General features: G+C 40.6%; 1 protein-coding gene across 1 annotated transcript; it reads left to right on the forward strand.

Moving 5' to 3' along the window:
* The first annotated feature begins 7,588 nt into the window (after positions 1-7,588).
* Positions 7,589-11,374, forward strand: KLHL31 (kelch like family member 31). The gene is made up of 2 exons (XM_032183499.1): positions 7,589-8,760; positions 10,642-11,374. Exons 1-2 carry the CDS (start codon positions 7,589-7,591, stop codon positions 11,372-11,374), a joined length of 1,905 nt encoding a protein of 634 aa, XP_032039390.1.
* The last annotated feature ends 3,988 nt before the right edge of the window (positions 11,375-15,362 follow it).

A 15,362-nucleotide genomic window follows, 5' to 3' on the forward strand; every position in this document is an offset into this window, starting at 1 on the left:
GGGCGGCGTCCCGCGGCCGGCTGCCTGCCGTGCCCGCCCCGGCCAAGGGGGGGAGCGCCGCCGCCATCCCGCTCCTCCATGTCCTCAGTCAGCTGCCAGTGCCATGCCCCGGCCCTCGGCTGTCCCAGGCTCAGCCCTGCAGGGTCTCATCCTCGTGTCCTGCAGGGTCTCATGCCCCTGTCCTGCTGCTGAGGGCACAGCCGACAGCGTCCTGCCCAAAGCACCTCAGCCCCGCGGGGCTGGCTGCAGGGATGGTGGTTGTGGTCGACCTGGTTGTGCTATTACCAGCACATATTTGTTATCAGCATGTAATATGGACTAGCTGCTTTGCTTTGTGCTGCCTCTCTCAGTTTTGCCTTTATTTAAGCACACACTATGGTTGGTACTTAGCAAAAAGTTATAATTCAAGTATGCCTGCGGCTCTGAGCCAGAGGGAGAGCAGCAGCCTGCCCCATGACCTATGGTGGCACTTCCACATGTCCTTCAAGAGCACCAAGAGCACGAATACATCAGTATAGACCCTGCAGGGGTGCGTGGTCGTAGTCCCCACTGCACCAGCTGATGGATGGGACGCAGCATTGGGGCAGTTGCACTTGCCCACACAAACTTCTTTGGTCACCTGCAGGTCATTTCAAGGCCTGTGGTGTGTCTGTTGTGTGTGTGTGGCCATAAGGCTGCTTAGTGGCTGGTAAGTATGATGGCAAACACAGCAATAGCAAGGCCAAGTGCATGAAGACGTGCGCAGCACCAGCAGGCACAGTGCTGCAGGCTTATCCCCCAGGTAAAGGTAGCAGCCAGGCTGGAGAAAGCATCGTACTTGTCTTTCTGTCTTTCCTTATTTATAGCCTGATAGTTAATGCAGCTGTTGCAGAAGGACAAAACACTTTTGGGCCCTTCAGCTTGAAGCATGGCTTCTTTGAAAGGTACATAAGGTCACAAAAAACATTGCGCAGGGAATCTGTCTTTGCCTACTGCGAAAGTGAAATGGGATCTCTGGCACAGAGCTTACTGGGGCTCAGCACTTGAAAGACTTGAGGCTGAATGAGTCTTTCTGAAAAAAAATCTGTGGGTTTGCCATATTTCCTCAGGGGTTATTGTAGATATAATTAGAATAGTTAGATATGTAGGTCACTTTTCACTCCTTAAAACAGCATTTGGGAGAAGTGTTTAAAAAAGTGTATCCAGTCTAAATTACAGGGGAATTTTAAGTAGGCAAAAGAGGATTACCTTTATGTCTGGTATTTGCACATTGCGTTGCAAAATAGATCTCATTACAGCTTGGCACAGCATGTAGCAAATTTATCAGTAGAGAAACCAAAACAGGCAGTAGTGCAAAGCAGTAGGTAGAGCACTCGGGTTGTATATGGAAAAAACAGATCCACTTTCCTATCATGGACCGGCTCTCCAGTTCACATGCTCATCTTTTATTTTGCAGAAATAATCAGCTCATCTTCATTATGCACACAGGCTTCATTAACCCTGCCCTAGAATCAGCCACCCACAACTGGTTGCTCTTTCTCTCTCTTTTTTTTTTTTTTTTTTTTTTCCCCTAATAATATTCAATTACTTACACAAAGTGGAATTTATGCAGAAGTAAATCTTGAAAGAGATTCAACCCACAGCAGCATTATGGTTAAAGTCATCTTTGAGTAGGGAAGTTGAGACTGAGGTCATCACATGAGTGATGTGATTGAAGCTGGGTTTCCCGTACATTGTATGAAAGCCTTAATTATCAAGCCACTGGGTTTTGTGGAATGAAGAAAATCTCCTTCCTGTGTTTCTGCACAAGTCTTCTGAAAGATCACAATTTCATGCCAGTGAAGAATAAAATATGCAAGATCTCAAAAACATTAATAGAACAAGAAATATGTGTCGTACCTAGGTGTAACTGCAAAATTTCTCATATTACTTGTCATAACTTTTGCAGAGAGAAGTGACAAGCCTACTTGGTCCTTCAGAAAGCCCTCCAATACCAACTGTCATGAAGATTAATTTGACTGCAAAGAGAAGCTCCTGCAATGAAGAAGTGGGGGGTGCTGCACACAGCTGCTCTGGTAATTGTTCCATGTCACTACCTGCCAGAGAACAGTGGTGTGCTGCCAGCTGTGCTCTGAGCAAACTGTGAAATCAGGAAGAGAAGTTGGCTTTGTATGAGCTAAGAACAGCTAGGGAGGAGTACCAAGGGCTGAAAATGATGTGAGAGATTTGGCTGAGCAAAATTAGGCAATGATCAAGTATTATGGGAGCTTTGTGTGGTCAGGGAGATCTGACTGACCAAATAGGTGTTGGTTGGTTTACTGCACACGGTTTCTCTGAGCCACCATCCATGAAATCAAAGCCTGGTTATTTGATTTTACACTATGATGGTTTATCCTATGTTTATTCTGTTGCTAACCAAGAAAATGTATGTTTCTTTTCCATCATTTTATTAAAAAGACTGCAGTTGCAACAGAAATTCAATATGCTTTCATGGTATCTCCAGAAAGATACCTGCAGAAGGAGCTTCAGCCTTCCTGAAGGCATTATGATTACTCAATACGTTCAGATTATTGCATTTAAAGATATCTTTTGTAACTAATTATCATCATTAAATAAATATGGGCTTTTGAGGTGCATAATACTTGGCTGAGTATACACAAATGGTTCAGAGCCAAGAAAGCAATAATAATCTAAAGCTCAGCCATAATTTTATTAACAGTTTTAGCTGAACAAGGTAGGTCTCCATGTAGCCATGGCTGTGGTGCTAGCATTCCACAAACACATTGAGACATGCTGACTTTAGAGAGAAGGCTTTACATTTACCAGAAAGAGTGCAGTACTGATTGCACATGGATTAGAAAGGATATAATTGCTGTAATTGCCTTGAGGCTTATGTTTGCTGATAAAAGATCCTTCCCTATTGCTAATTCTGGCTCATGTGCATGGAGCAGATAATAACAATTATTCTTGTTTATTGGGCTATGAGCAAATCTCTTGAAACATTTGTGTGTTTTTTTCCCTAAAGAATGTTAAAACATTACTACATGATGTGCTACTGCTGCATGGATTGACTGTATTGTCCTTAGTCACTCACACAGCTGATTATAAAGCAATTATTTATTTTTTGTTCAATTTTTATGAGATTTACTTATAGCTAAAAAGACACATATTGACAAGCTTAAAATATTGCCAAATATGTACTATCCTTTCTTTTAAATGAGAAAATAATTTATAACTGGTTTGCAGGGACTTAGATTTCCTGTAGACAATAAAAATATTTTCATAGTAATTAATTTCTATCCCATTGGAAAGGAAATAATCAGCAAGATAGCAGGTTATTTGAAGGAAATAATATTAAGAACATCTGTTTAACTATAACAGCATTTAAAAAAAAATATTAAAGTCTGTATTTTAAAAACATATCACAATGCCAGGCTAATTCTAGTACAGTTTACCTTTGAAAAGACTTTTCTGTATGCAAATTAATGGAAAATGAGAATGACAGGTTCCAAGATCAGCTTGCATGCCGTGTAACAGCTACATGTGGTATCAGCTGTCTTCTGATCTTGAAGACCAAGTAACTAAAGTTTCATGTTTTTGCCCTAAGGTACAACCAGAGTTTCAGAAATATGGGAGATGTTTGACTGTGTCAGCATTAATACACTGAAATGCTGAGGCATGCCTCATGTGATGCTTATCTCCATACGGCACAGCACAGCTCAAAGCGTGTTCAGTGTTTTCCGGAAATTAGACATTAGTTTTGTATTCTCGGGGGAAATATTTCCTTTTTGTAGTTTGTGTGCTTTTTTTTTTTTTTCCACGGTGAATCATATAAGGATGCTGGAAATATATTTTTAGATTCTGAATAAGACTTAAATTTATTTTACAACTTGCAAATCTGTTTTTATGATATGGTGTTGAAATTAGAGTGATCTTTTATTTTCTACAGCTCATGATAGCATATTCATTCTGGAGCATAAATGCCCCTTTTAACAAACTAACTAACTGAAAAATAACAAAGAAGATATTCCATCTCTGAAAAATGTTGGCTTTTTAGGGCATCATTTAATTATACAAATTGATAAAAGTATGGCTATGAGTTATTAGAAGTAGTTTGACAACATCCCAGTCCCCATTCTGCTTTTTCATTTTTGTCATGTAACTGCGCTAGCGCAGCAATGCCCTTTTGTTCGAAATGACAAGTGTTATTTTGCAGCAGTTGCTGTAAAAACCCATCCAAGCCAGAAGGTAATCTAATAAATCTATCGGATTAAGCATTACATGAAGTCCAGCCAAGAGAAAATTTTCCCTTTCTGTGCTGTCCGTATCCCCCGATGTCCCTCCTTCCCCATGCAGTCACTCCCACCCCCTTTGCCACCCCCATGGTATGAAATTCCTCTGGGATGTGGAGACTTGGCTTTAAATTTTGCCTGGGGATTTCTGGCCAGAGGTCTTGAAGGTAAAACACCCCGGTGTATTTTCTAACCCATAAGTCGGGATACCTTCTTGAGAGACAGATCAGAGCTCAGATCTCTGTGTAAATGTATCAGGGGTTGTGAGCCAGTATCCCTGAAAGCCGAGACAAGCCTATATGAAAGCAGTGAGCTAACGCCGAGAAATAGGACATGACTGTGAATCCCTGTCTGTCAGTTTCCTTCCCTCTGCCCAGGGGTAAGCACCTCAGTCCAAATAAAAGTGGAACTGAAATGCCACCTTCTCTGTGGTGTTACCTGCTGGTTGTTTTAGACGTGTCCCCCAGAGCATACTGGATTTCTCACATCCCACCCTTAGACTTCACCCCCAGCATTGCTCAGGGAGCCCAGGCACTCAAAGATGGGGCATCTGATGGTCCACCCTACGCTTACTCAGCACAATCATTGCCTGCTGTGGGTCCACCATTTTCATCTGCCTCCTTTTCTGCCTCATACCGGAACATTTCAAGTACCCAGGTTTGCTCCCCTAGTTTCTGAAGGCCAGGCAGGCCAGGGAAACTTAACTCCTGTGGCTGGGCAGAGGCAGAGAGCAAGGCACTGAGAGGAGGGGTCATTTTAAAGAGCACCGAGCGCAGGCTCCGGTCTCTTTTGCTCACGGTGACAGCAAAGGGTCACACTAGAAACCACAAGCTGGGACATACCAAGTGGCCTCCGATCTTTCTCTCTTCTTTTTACCATTTTTCGTCTCTTTGTCTTCTCATTTTTCTTAGGAAGAGGCATTTTCACTGACAGCTTCTTGGACAGCTCTGGGACAACATTTTTCTGAGGAGGGTAAGGGGTTTTTAACGCCTCACTTTGCTAGTGTTTAGAAGATAGCATATTAAAGGGGGGAAGGTTGTGTGTTTGAATGCATTGGTTTGGGACCCTCAATCTCCTTAGGAATAAGTTGTGGTAAAGCAAAAGGAAATTAGGGGAAGGCAAACAGCTATAGGAAACCAGACCATCCAGGGATTTCAAAGTTCAGTAGCTTGGATTTGTTACAGGACTGCTTAATTTGTTTCACTGGTTTTGCATTTCCTGTCACTTATGCACTTATACACTAAACTAGCTAGTGCAGTTTCTGCTGACAGAAAAGTAGTGCTCAGGAAAAAACTTGGGAAAGTGGACATTTTTTAACAGAGAGCTTCAAATGACACATATTTAAATGTGCTCCGCAATGATTTAGTGAGGCAATAAACATTAAGTGGTGCATGCATTAAAATTTTTAAGTTACGGGTCTCTAAAAATACATAAAACCACAATATGACTGCCAAACAAATATGCCCTTGCCAGCTATGAAGTTGTGGCTATTAATTTGAAAAGCTATAACTATGTGGCTGACATACAAAGACATCCAAAAGTTCTGGTTTGCTTTTATTCTGTGTCAGGAATCATACAGTGCAGGGGAGATAACACAATTTTATTGCAAAAAGTTGCATTAAACAACGAAGTAGACTGAAGCGCCAGATGCACCTCTGCCTGAACCTGTCTTAAAATGGCAAGCTGCTAGGAGGTTGCTATTCTCGGAGGTGACTCTGATAGCTCTCAACAGATGCAGCTCTGGGAATGCAGCCGGAGCGGGGGGAGGCGGGGAGCAGCTGACCCCTGTGCTGGCACCCAGACATTCGGGGCCCGCAGCTCACGTCAGCTTGCGCTGACACTGACACTTCCAGCACACATGGCCTTCTCCCTCTGCTGCTCTGCACGCAGTCATCACCCGGCAAAAGAAGAAAAAAAATCCTGGTACTCACAGGCAGCAACCATTCCTTTCTATAATTAAATTACCGTTTTGTTACGGGCTGCGGGCTTAAGGGAAAATTGATGTGCTGAGATTTCAGATTGAAGTGTGACTGCATTGAAATATGACTTTTTGAAAATTGATCTGAAGTAGTCCAGATTGTTTTATCATAAAGTAGCAATTCTTCATCTTCTGTCTTTCCTGAGCACAAGGATCACAAAGAATTTTAGCTTGTGTAAATTCTTTAAAAATCAATGAATATATCAAAGAGAAATGCTATATTTGAATATGTTGCTTGCTGATCTCAGCAATTCTGTTTTAACTCTGTTCTTGAAGATCAGCACTTTCCTTCACTGTGTGTTTGCCTACACATATTTTTTGAAATAGGCCCTTTGAGAATTACTTAAGAGCCATCTCATGTTGTGTTTGACAAAAACCTGGGTCTTCATTTCAGCAAGAGCTGAACTTGCCTAGAGTTGATAAGTGTGGTTCAAATCCCTATCTCTAAGATAACTATATGTCAACAATTATTTCCTTCACACATGAAGAACGCATTTAAGGTAATACATTCTACTACAGTTTTCATGACATTTTTTCAGATAAAAGTTAGACGTCATCTCTTCTCCCTAAATATCCCCAAAATCCTAAAAGGAAGGTTAAGTTTAAATAGTTTCAGATTACTGACATTGAAAAGCAAGCAAAGGGTCTATGAGTAGAAGGTATTTGCAAATCTGTCATGGGAAACAGAATATCATTAGTCTCATAAATCTAAAGTTTAAAGTCTAAAAAACTGAAGGAATTTGGAGCAGATCCTAAATCTAAAATCAAGATAACTATACCCAAAATTCACTTTCTCCTTTACGTTTTATGTTACTCTTTCTTTAAGAATTTCCCCCATTCTTCATATTTCTTGGTCAAACTCTGAATTCACTTACCTGTAAATCTGTATTAGCCCTAGAACAAAGCTGGAGCATATCTTTCCTATGCTTCAGATCTAGAGCCTGGCTGACTTAAATATATATTTCCAAAATTTTACACTCTGGCAAACTTGTTTAAGGTTTAGGAAGAGAATTTAATTCTTTGAATGTGATGACAATATGGAAATATTACTTTTATGATCTTGTTATTAAAAAAATGAATTTTGGAATTACTTGTATTCTTCATAATTTGAGCATCCATTGTTATGAATAAGCAGCCACATTACAATTTAGGACCGTAAAATAGCTTTTAGAGAGGTAGATTATCCCACGAGTTTTATTTTCGTGGCATTTATATGTATTGACAAAGGTTAGCTTTGTTGCATAACCACTCAGATATTATATTTCACAACTGCAGTGTAGCTCTAAACTTTTTCATTTTATTTTTAGCGAGCTCGTGGCTGTAATATTTCATTGCAGTCATGGCACCTAAGAAGAAGAATGTGAAGAAGAACAAAGCAGATATCAATGAAACAACTATCATTGTGGAAGACGGTCCCCTCAGCAAACTAAATGGCTTGAATGGACTCTTAGAAGGAGGCAATGGTTTAAGCTGCATCTCATCTGAAGTTTCTGACTTATCATATAGCCCAAATCTCTTGGAAGGTCTAAGCAGAATGAGACAAGAAAATTTTCTCTGTGATTTGACTATCGGTACCAAAACCAAATCCTTCAGTGTTCATAAGGTGGTGATGGCTTCAATCAGTGACTACTTTCACAACATCTTGAAGAAAGATCCATCCACCCAAAGAGTAGACCTCAATGATGTGTCCCCATTGGGTCTAGCTACTGTTATCACCTATGCTTACACTGGAAAACTTACGCTCTCGCTTTATACAATAGGTAGTATTATTTCCACAGCAATTTATCTTCAGATTCACTCCCTTGTAAAGATGTGCTGTGATTTTCTAATCCAAGAAATCAGTGTTGAGAATTGTATGTACATTGCCAATATTGCAGAAACATACGGACTAAAAACGACCAAGGAGGCGGCACACAAATTTATTAGAGACAACTTCATTGAATTTTCAGAAACGGATCAGTTCTTAAAACTTACTTTTGATCAGATTAATGAACTTCTTGCAGATGATGACTTACAGCTTCCTTCTGAAATTGTTGCATTCCAGATTGCAATAAAATGGCTGGAATTTGACCAAAAAAGAGTAAAGTTTGCTGCTGATCTCTTAGGCAACATCCGTTTTGGTACCATCTCGGCTCAAGACCTTGTCAACTATGTTCAAACTGTTCCGAGAATGATGCAAGATGCCGACTGCCATAAGCTCCTGGTGGATGCCATGAATTATCATTTGCTTCCGTATCATCAGAATACACTGCAGTCCAGAAGAACAAGGATTCGTGGAGGTTTCAGAGTGCTAGTTACTGTTGGGGGACGCCCTGCTCTAACAGAGAAGTCTCTTAGCAGAGACATCTTATACAGAGATCCTGAAAAGGGATGGAAGAAGCTTAGTGAGATGCCTGCTAAAAGTTTTAACCAGTGCGTGACGGTGATGGATGGATTTCTCTATGTGGCTGGTGGGGAAGACCAGAACGATGCCAGGAACCAAGCCAAGCATGCAGTCAGCAATTTCTGCAGGTAACTATTTATTTAAAAATGTTTATTTATTTATTTATTCCATACAGTGCAGGGAGAAGACTGAGCTGGGTTGTGATGTGCGATGTGATCAGATCAGGTACCTATAAGGAGGACAGGGTGGAGGAGGTACGGACGCTATTCCGTACTGAAGTTTGAATGAACAGAAAAATGCAACCGAAATATGTAAGAACTTCACCATGGTTACCCATGCACAATGGGAAGTGGCCAGACTGAGAAAACTTATTCCAAGTGGAGGAAATAAATAGGAGAATAAACAGGAGTTCTAGGAGTTTCTAAGGTAACATTTAAATGCATGAAATCAGGCAAGATTTTTTAAATTTCAGGAGCTGATGATGCCTCACAGAAAGTTCTAAAAAATTCTCTGAGTTATTATAATCTTGCCTTTCTGTGCACCATTCACTGTATTTTTAACAGCTCTTGTACTGCATTTCATATCCTTTGGCTTTTTTATTTATGACGAGTTTAGAAACTACATCATAGCCTCTTGAAGACTACATTTCTATCCTCCAAGGTACTCCAAACAATACCTTGCTTACGATTCTTATCAGTCATCATCTAAGAACCGTACTGGTGATAGCAAGGGCAAAAGAGTCCATAGCCTAACATGCAGCAGTCAGATGAATGGTGCTAGTTATTGATTAGTTCAGGCTAAAAGCTGATGGCACACTGTTGCTTGAAGCAAAGGCTGGAGGTGAGAAAACTCATCGTTTATCTAGTAACAGGCCATGTAACAGACTGTGGACAAGCAATGCCAATATGCAGCCTACCAGTGATTGTTTTTCTGCTCCTGGAAAAGAACATTAAGATAACTTCTCCCAGAGAGGTCCACTAACACACAAAGATAATGAATAAGGAAAATTCTATAGGTCATTTCTGTCTTGTAATCTACTTTGTCAGAAAAATACATCACGTAAAGGAGACGATACTGTTGCTCTCCCAATCTTCTGCCTCGAAGCTGAGCCTCACATTCTCCAGCAAGTTGTGTGCTTGCTGCACACCCAGGTTGTGTGGAGGAGGTGGGGGAATCCTTGTGCTCCACTTGGTGTTCTGGTCCCTCTTCTGCCGTTATCCTTGGCCATGTCAATTCACATCAATTGTCTGTGAACTTGCTTTCAGAGCTACTGATAACAATGCCATATAACAGCTAGCAATTACACTTCACTTTCTCATGGTCTCTTTCTTGTGTGATTCTCTGGTCCCCTCAGCATGCAAAGGGAAAAAATGTATGGGTTTACTAATGCACCTCACCCAACTCCTTTGTCCAAAGGAGTTGTTATGTTCTATTTGCTACTCCTAAATTGCTTGTTGAAATGTCAAGGACAGAGAATATTATTTCACATAGGTTCAGAAACAAAGATATCCTCTCCACATAAATCTTACTTGGTAGGAGTGGCAGGGAAAGATCACTTACCCTTTAGAAAGTACTAAAAATGTGCAAGTATAAATCACCACCTAAATCACTTTTTAAGGCTGTCTGAGTAAATTTTGTCATCTTTGCTGTAGACATAAATTGCAAACATTTTAAAATTTCTATTGTAGGTTAAAATTATTGCTTTCCAATATTCTTATAAGGTTATTGTACAAACTCAAATTACAGAAAGGAGACAGAATTACTTTATTGAAATAGTACTGGATGTGAATAGTACAAACACAGTTTTCTCCAATAAAGAACTAAATTTATTTTTAAATTTATCAGGAGTGCCAGTGTCATTCCGCTGACTTATGCAAGGCTGAAGAAATAGCTGAACACAATAGAGATTTAGCAATCCTCCGCTGCTGTAGTAGTGGGACAGAAGTAGGATTGTAGAACTTACCATAGCTGCACGTGAGATGGTTACCCTCTGTTTTTAATGCTTTCAGATACGATCCCCGTTTCAACACCTGGATTCACCTGGCAAGCATGAACCAGAAGCGTACCCACTTCAGCCTGAACGTGTTCAATGGCCTCCTTTTCGCAGTGGGTGGTCGCAACTCAGAGGGCTGCCTCTCCTCGGTTGAGTGCTACGTGCCTGCCACTAACCAGTGGCAGATGAAGGCACCCCTGGAGGTGCCCCGCTGCTGCCACGCCAGCGCTGTGGTGGATGGTAGGATCCTGGTCACAGGAGGTTACATTAACAGCGCCTACTCCCGTTCAGTGTGCATGTATGACCCCAGCAACGATAGCTGGCAGGATAAGTCCAGCCTTAGCACCCCACGAGGGTGGCACTGCGCCGTGTCCTTGCTGGAGAGGGTCTATGTCATGGGTGGGTCGCAGCTGGGCGGGCGAGGGGAAAGGGTGGATGTCCTCCCCGTGGAGTGTTACAGCCCTTACACGGGGCAGTGGAGTTACGTGGCGCCCCTTCAAACTGGAGTGAGCACGGCCGGCGCCTCCATGCTGAACGGGAAGATTTACCTGGTGGGGGGCTGGAATGAGATAGAGAAAAAATATAAGAAGTGCATTCAGTGCTATAACCCGGATCTCAATGAGTGGACAGAGGAAGACGAGCTGCCTGAGGCCACTGTGGGAGTATCCTGTTGTACTATATCCATGCCCAACACCAAGACAAGGGAGTCCAGGGCGAGCTCAGTCTCTTCTGTACCAGTCAGTATCTAAACCCTGGTCAGACCAGCAACCGGTAAAAATGTTTACCAGCACAGCAGTTTAATTAACCCTTTAAGTAGCATTTTTGTGCTTATGTGGAAAAAAATAATAATAATAATAATTGGCTTTGCAACAATTTTAACAGTGCAAATTGGCCATTTTTCCTGATCTTTAAGACAGGTGGCATGAAACAACATACTAGGGATAAGATGAATTTTCTTAGCAGGAAAAGAGTTAAGCCATAACAGTAGAGAGAATTTTATTCTGTTCCTGACTTTGCCACTGACTCACTGTGTTATCTGTGGCAAATAATTTATTTGTGACTTGGTTTCCTTACCTGTAAAATAGAGATAAAGTTGCTTCAGAAGATTGTTGTGAGGCTTTTTTAATACTGAGTTTTAAACGCTTTCAGAACTCAAAATGAAAGCCAAACATTGGTAGTAATAAATCTCAATATACATTGGAAATGTGCCATGTCATTATACAATTTATCAGTTTTGTTCTTTCCTAAGCATTTTATTCTTAAATAAACAAAAAAAAAAAAAAAAAAAAAAAAAGAAAGAAAAAAAGAAAGAAAAAAAAAATTGCATATAACATATACATGCTTTCCTTTTGGGGCAGTGATATTCACAGATTTTTTTTCACAATGTTTTCTCCTTCAGAAGCTAGAAAGAGATCCCTATCTTCTGCCATGAGACCTTTTAATCCTCCTCTCTAATGCTGTAGCATGGCTTTTTCAAGACCTGAATCCACAAAATACTTTAGCTCCTGCAAGCCTTATGGGCAAGTCCCAAGGTCTGCCTTGGGTGCCAAAGACCTCTTCTGACCCCCATGTGTACACCAGGGAGCAGACCGCCACCCTGTCCTCTTCTCTTGCCAGGAAGGCTCTCCTGTTACTCCCAGAGGAAGGTGTGAAGGCCACACAGTTTGTCTCCTGTTCCTTCTCTACCCATCTGTGTAGGAATGTACCTCGGGGTTATCTTCTCTTCTGAGAAGCCAGAAGCCAGGAGGTACCACAAGAGGGGCAAAATCTAGAAGCTGGGTTCATGCCCAGAGGCACCGAGGCTCACGGGTTTCTGAGGGTGGAGAAGATGCATAGAGCATCTCTCCTACTCTGTAGTATTCTGAAAAATTCCCAGTGCAGTGAGGAACAGTCTGAATAAAGACTGCAGGATCTGCCTTTAAGCATAGGGTATGTATATGGAGAACAGTGAATAATGGAAAAGTGGATGAAATCAAAGAGGCTTTCCTTAGAAGTGACAAAGAGGTACCTTAACACCTTTCTTACCAGGTGTAGACACACCATCACCCAAACTAACCTTTTTCTAGACATACTGTTAGGTACCTCCTTTTGAAGCCTCATTTGTATTTTGAGGAGCTCTTACTCAGGTTTTTCCAAAGGCTAGACTAATGCTGTGCTTGTTGAATCCTGTGGAGTTTTCCTGGTGAGTGAAGTCTCTGATCAACTCAGATGATTTTCCAAGAACATTTTTTTCCTAATCTCAGCATGCAGTGGAGGAGTGAAGTATGAAACCTAATCCTATTCACTTAAGCAAAGGGACGTACAGCCCATAATGTCCCCTTAGTACTTGATACCGAGGGAGTGCTGTCAGTACAAAATGTCCACATCCTTCTGTTTGAGAAGGAAAGAGGCAATACAAGGAACTAAGATGGTTTAATATAACCAAAACAGTAGAAGTTCACTCATTTCAACCAATTCATAGAGGCCTCTCATGCAGTTTCCTTGGATTATAATTGACACCTCCAGGTCCCAGTGCCAATGGGAAGGCATACTCTTTGCAGTGTTTACAAGACAGCCAAACTTTCATGTCATTTGCAAAAGAGAAATGCTATAAATTTGTCTGTATGTGCATACTTCTGTTGAGACAAACATTTACAGGAGTTGTTACAGCTACATACTGAGCATCAGCAAGGAGCATGACACAGTATTAGAGATGATGTGATTCACCTGTCCTTCGGGATTGCACTGCATGGTACTCAGTCCTATTCCAGTTCTGACTTAGAATTCATGTCTGCATCCTGACTACACAAATTTAAATCCCAAATTCTATTTCTGAGTACTGCATGCTATTAGATCATACTGCATTGCGATGACTTGTAGTCAGAGTAGCAGTCATATTGTTTTGATTAATTTAATTTGCATATAGTTATCCTTTGTATTGTCTAATCCAAATAATAGTAATTCAAATCTACAGTCACAGAACAAAACATGGAATTGTATAACAATGTACGATCAATGTGATTTAAATACAGAAATGCTGTTCCTGCCCACTCCAGTCAAAAGCACTCATAGGATAGCAGGGGTTGGAAGGGACCTCTGCAGTTCACCTGGTCCAACCTTTCCCAAAGTCACGACCACATGTTCTATGTGGAAATACATGAGGTGCTCTTTAAAATATCCATCTGCTCCAATAATTTTTGTAATATTGTAATACTATTAGATGTAGTTGCTTATCTACCCAGGTCAATAAAGACACATATACACAAATTCATTTATATCTGTTTAGATACACTAGTTATGGTGTATAGTCATACTACTACTTATACACTAGTGGTTCTAAGATACCCATTAAGATGGCATTTAGGAATTCAATAAACAGTCATTCTGGCCTCAGAAAAATATAGGATAAGATTGTGTCATATGCAAGTGCCACTTTTTTTCCTTTAGGATTTCAGTTCCAAAATGGTATGAGTAGCCAGGTGTTGCTGCACACTTTCCTCTTCTATGAACCAATGCTTCCTCTACATCAACACTGATCTTCTGTTTTTGGATATAAAGTTATTTGCGGATGATGGGCTAAGTGCAATGAAACTATTCTCTTAACTACTTAAAGGGTTAAAAACTTTGGGGGCCAAATCCTTTTCATCTTATTCAAAAAAAAAGTTCCACTGACTTCACTGGGACTGTTGAATAAGATGTATAGGATTTCAGACTCTTGGCCAAATTCCGGCAGAACAATACATAGAGCTGCCTGCCAAAACTGTCATACCCAGAAGGAAGACTGATCTCAGCCCTCACTGCCCTTGGCCACGACAAATCCGTAAGGAGGTGTCCTAGGACAGGAGTCAAGCACCACTGGCCACGTGTTGCTTCTATTGCACAAACTAGGTAACACACCATAGGCCAAAAATCTTAGGTAGGTTAAGAAAAGGTATTGTTAGCAGTATAGCACTTCAGTGTGTTATTTTCATTATTTTCTCTAAACATCTGTTTAGGCTTCAACTGCACATTGAGCCAGGATTTGGCCTTTAATATATGGCAATATCAGCTGAACTTAATGTTACTATGATCATACCAATGTATTGAGCTAAGTGTGACATTTTTATGTACAATCTCATTTTGTTAGAACTGTAAAAAGTGGTTTGTATGTTATGTGTTATGGGACAGTGCTCTTCCATTGTCCAGTACCATTTTTTCAGTCTCCAAATGTTTAATAAGAACTATTCATTGGAACTTAAAATATTGTATATGCTGAAAAGAAATTTTAAAATGCAATTTAGGAAGTACTGGACATGGTAATATTAAGTAAAGCAGAATTTCCAACTGTATGAGACACAGGTTGCTAAAACACTATATGGATCTGCTTTAATGCTATATGTATAGAAAAGGAAAAAAAAAGAAAAAAGAAAAAAAAAATCTTCAAAATTATGCCTATGCCTATGCATTTTTTTGGTCTACAACATCTGTGTTTCCAAGGAATTCAAATCTGAAAATGATCTTTTTTCAGCCTGTGAATGAAACAGTTTGATAATGTTTTACTTTCTTGTTTAATTGTGCTTGTATAGGTGCATGGGAGAGTGTGTTATAAGGTTGTGTGTGATGGGGTTGCAAAGTTATGCTGAAAGGAATATTTTGTGCATAGTTCTTAATCAAGATGAGACCACAGTTGTTTAATCTCTTCCTGTAGTTAAGCTGTAAGATCATCTATGTATGAGTGAAGAGTTCAGTAAGATAAAGTGCCAACATCCAGCTGATCAA

This window comes from Aythya fuligula, chromosome 3 (assembly GCF_009819795.1).
Source record: "Aythya fuligula isolate bAytFul2 chromosome 3, bAytFul2.pri, whole genome shotgun sequence".
Taxonomy (NCBI): domain Eukaryota; kingdom Metazoa; phylum Chordata; class Aves; order Anseriformes; family Anatidae; genus Aythya; species Aythya fuligula.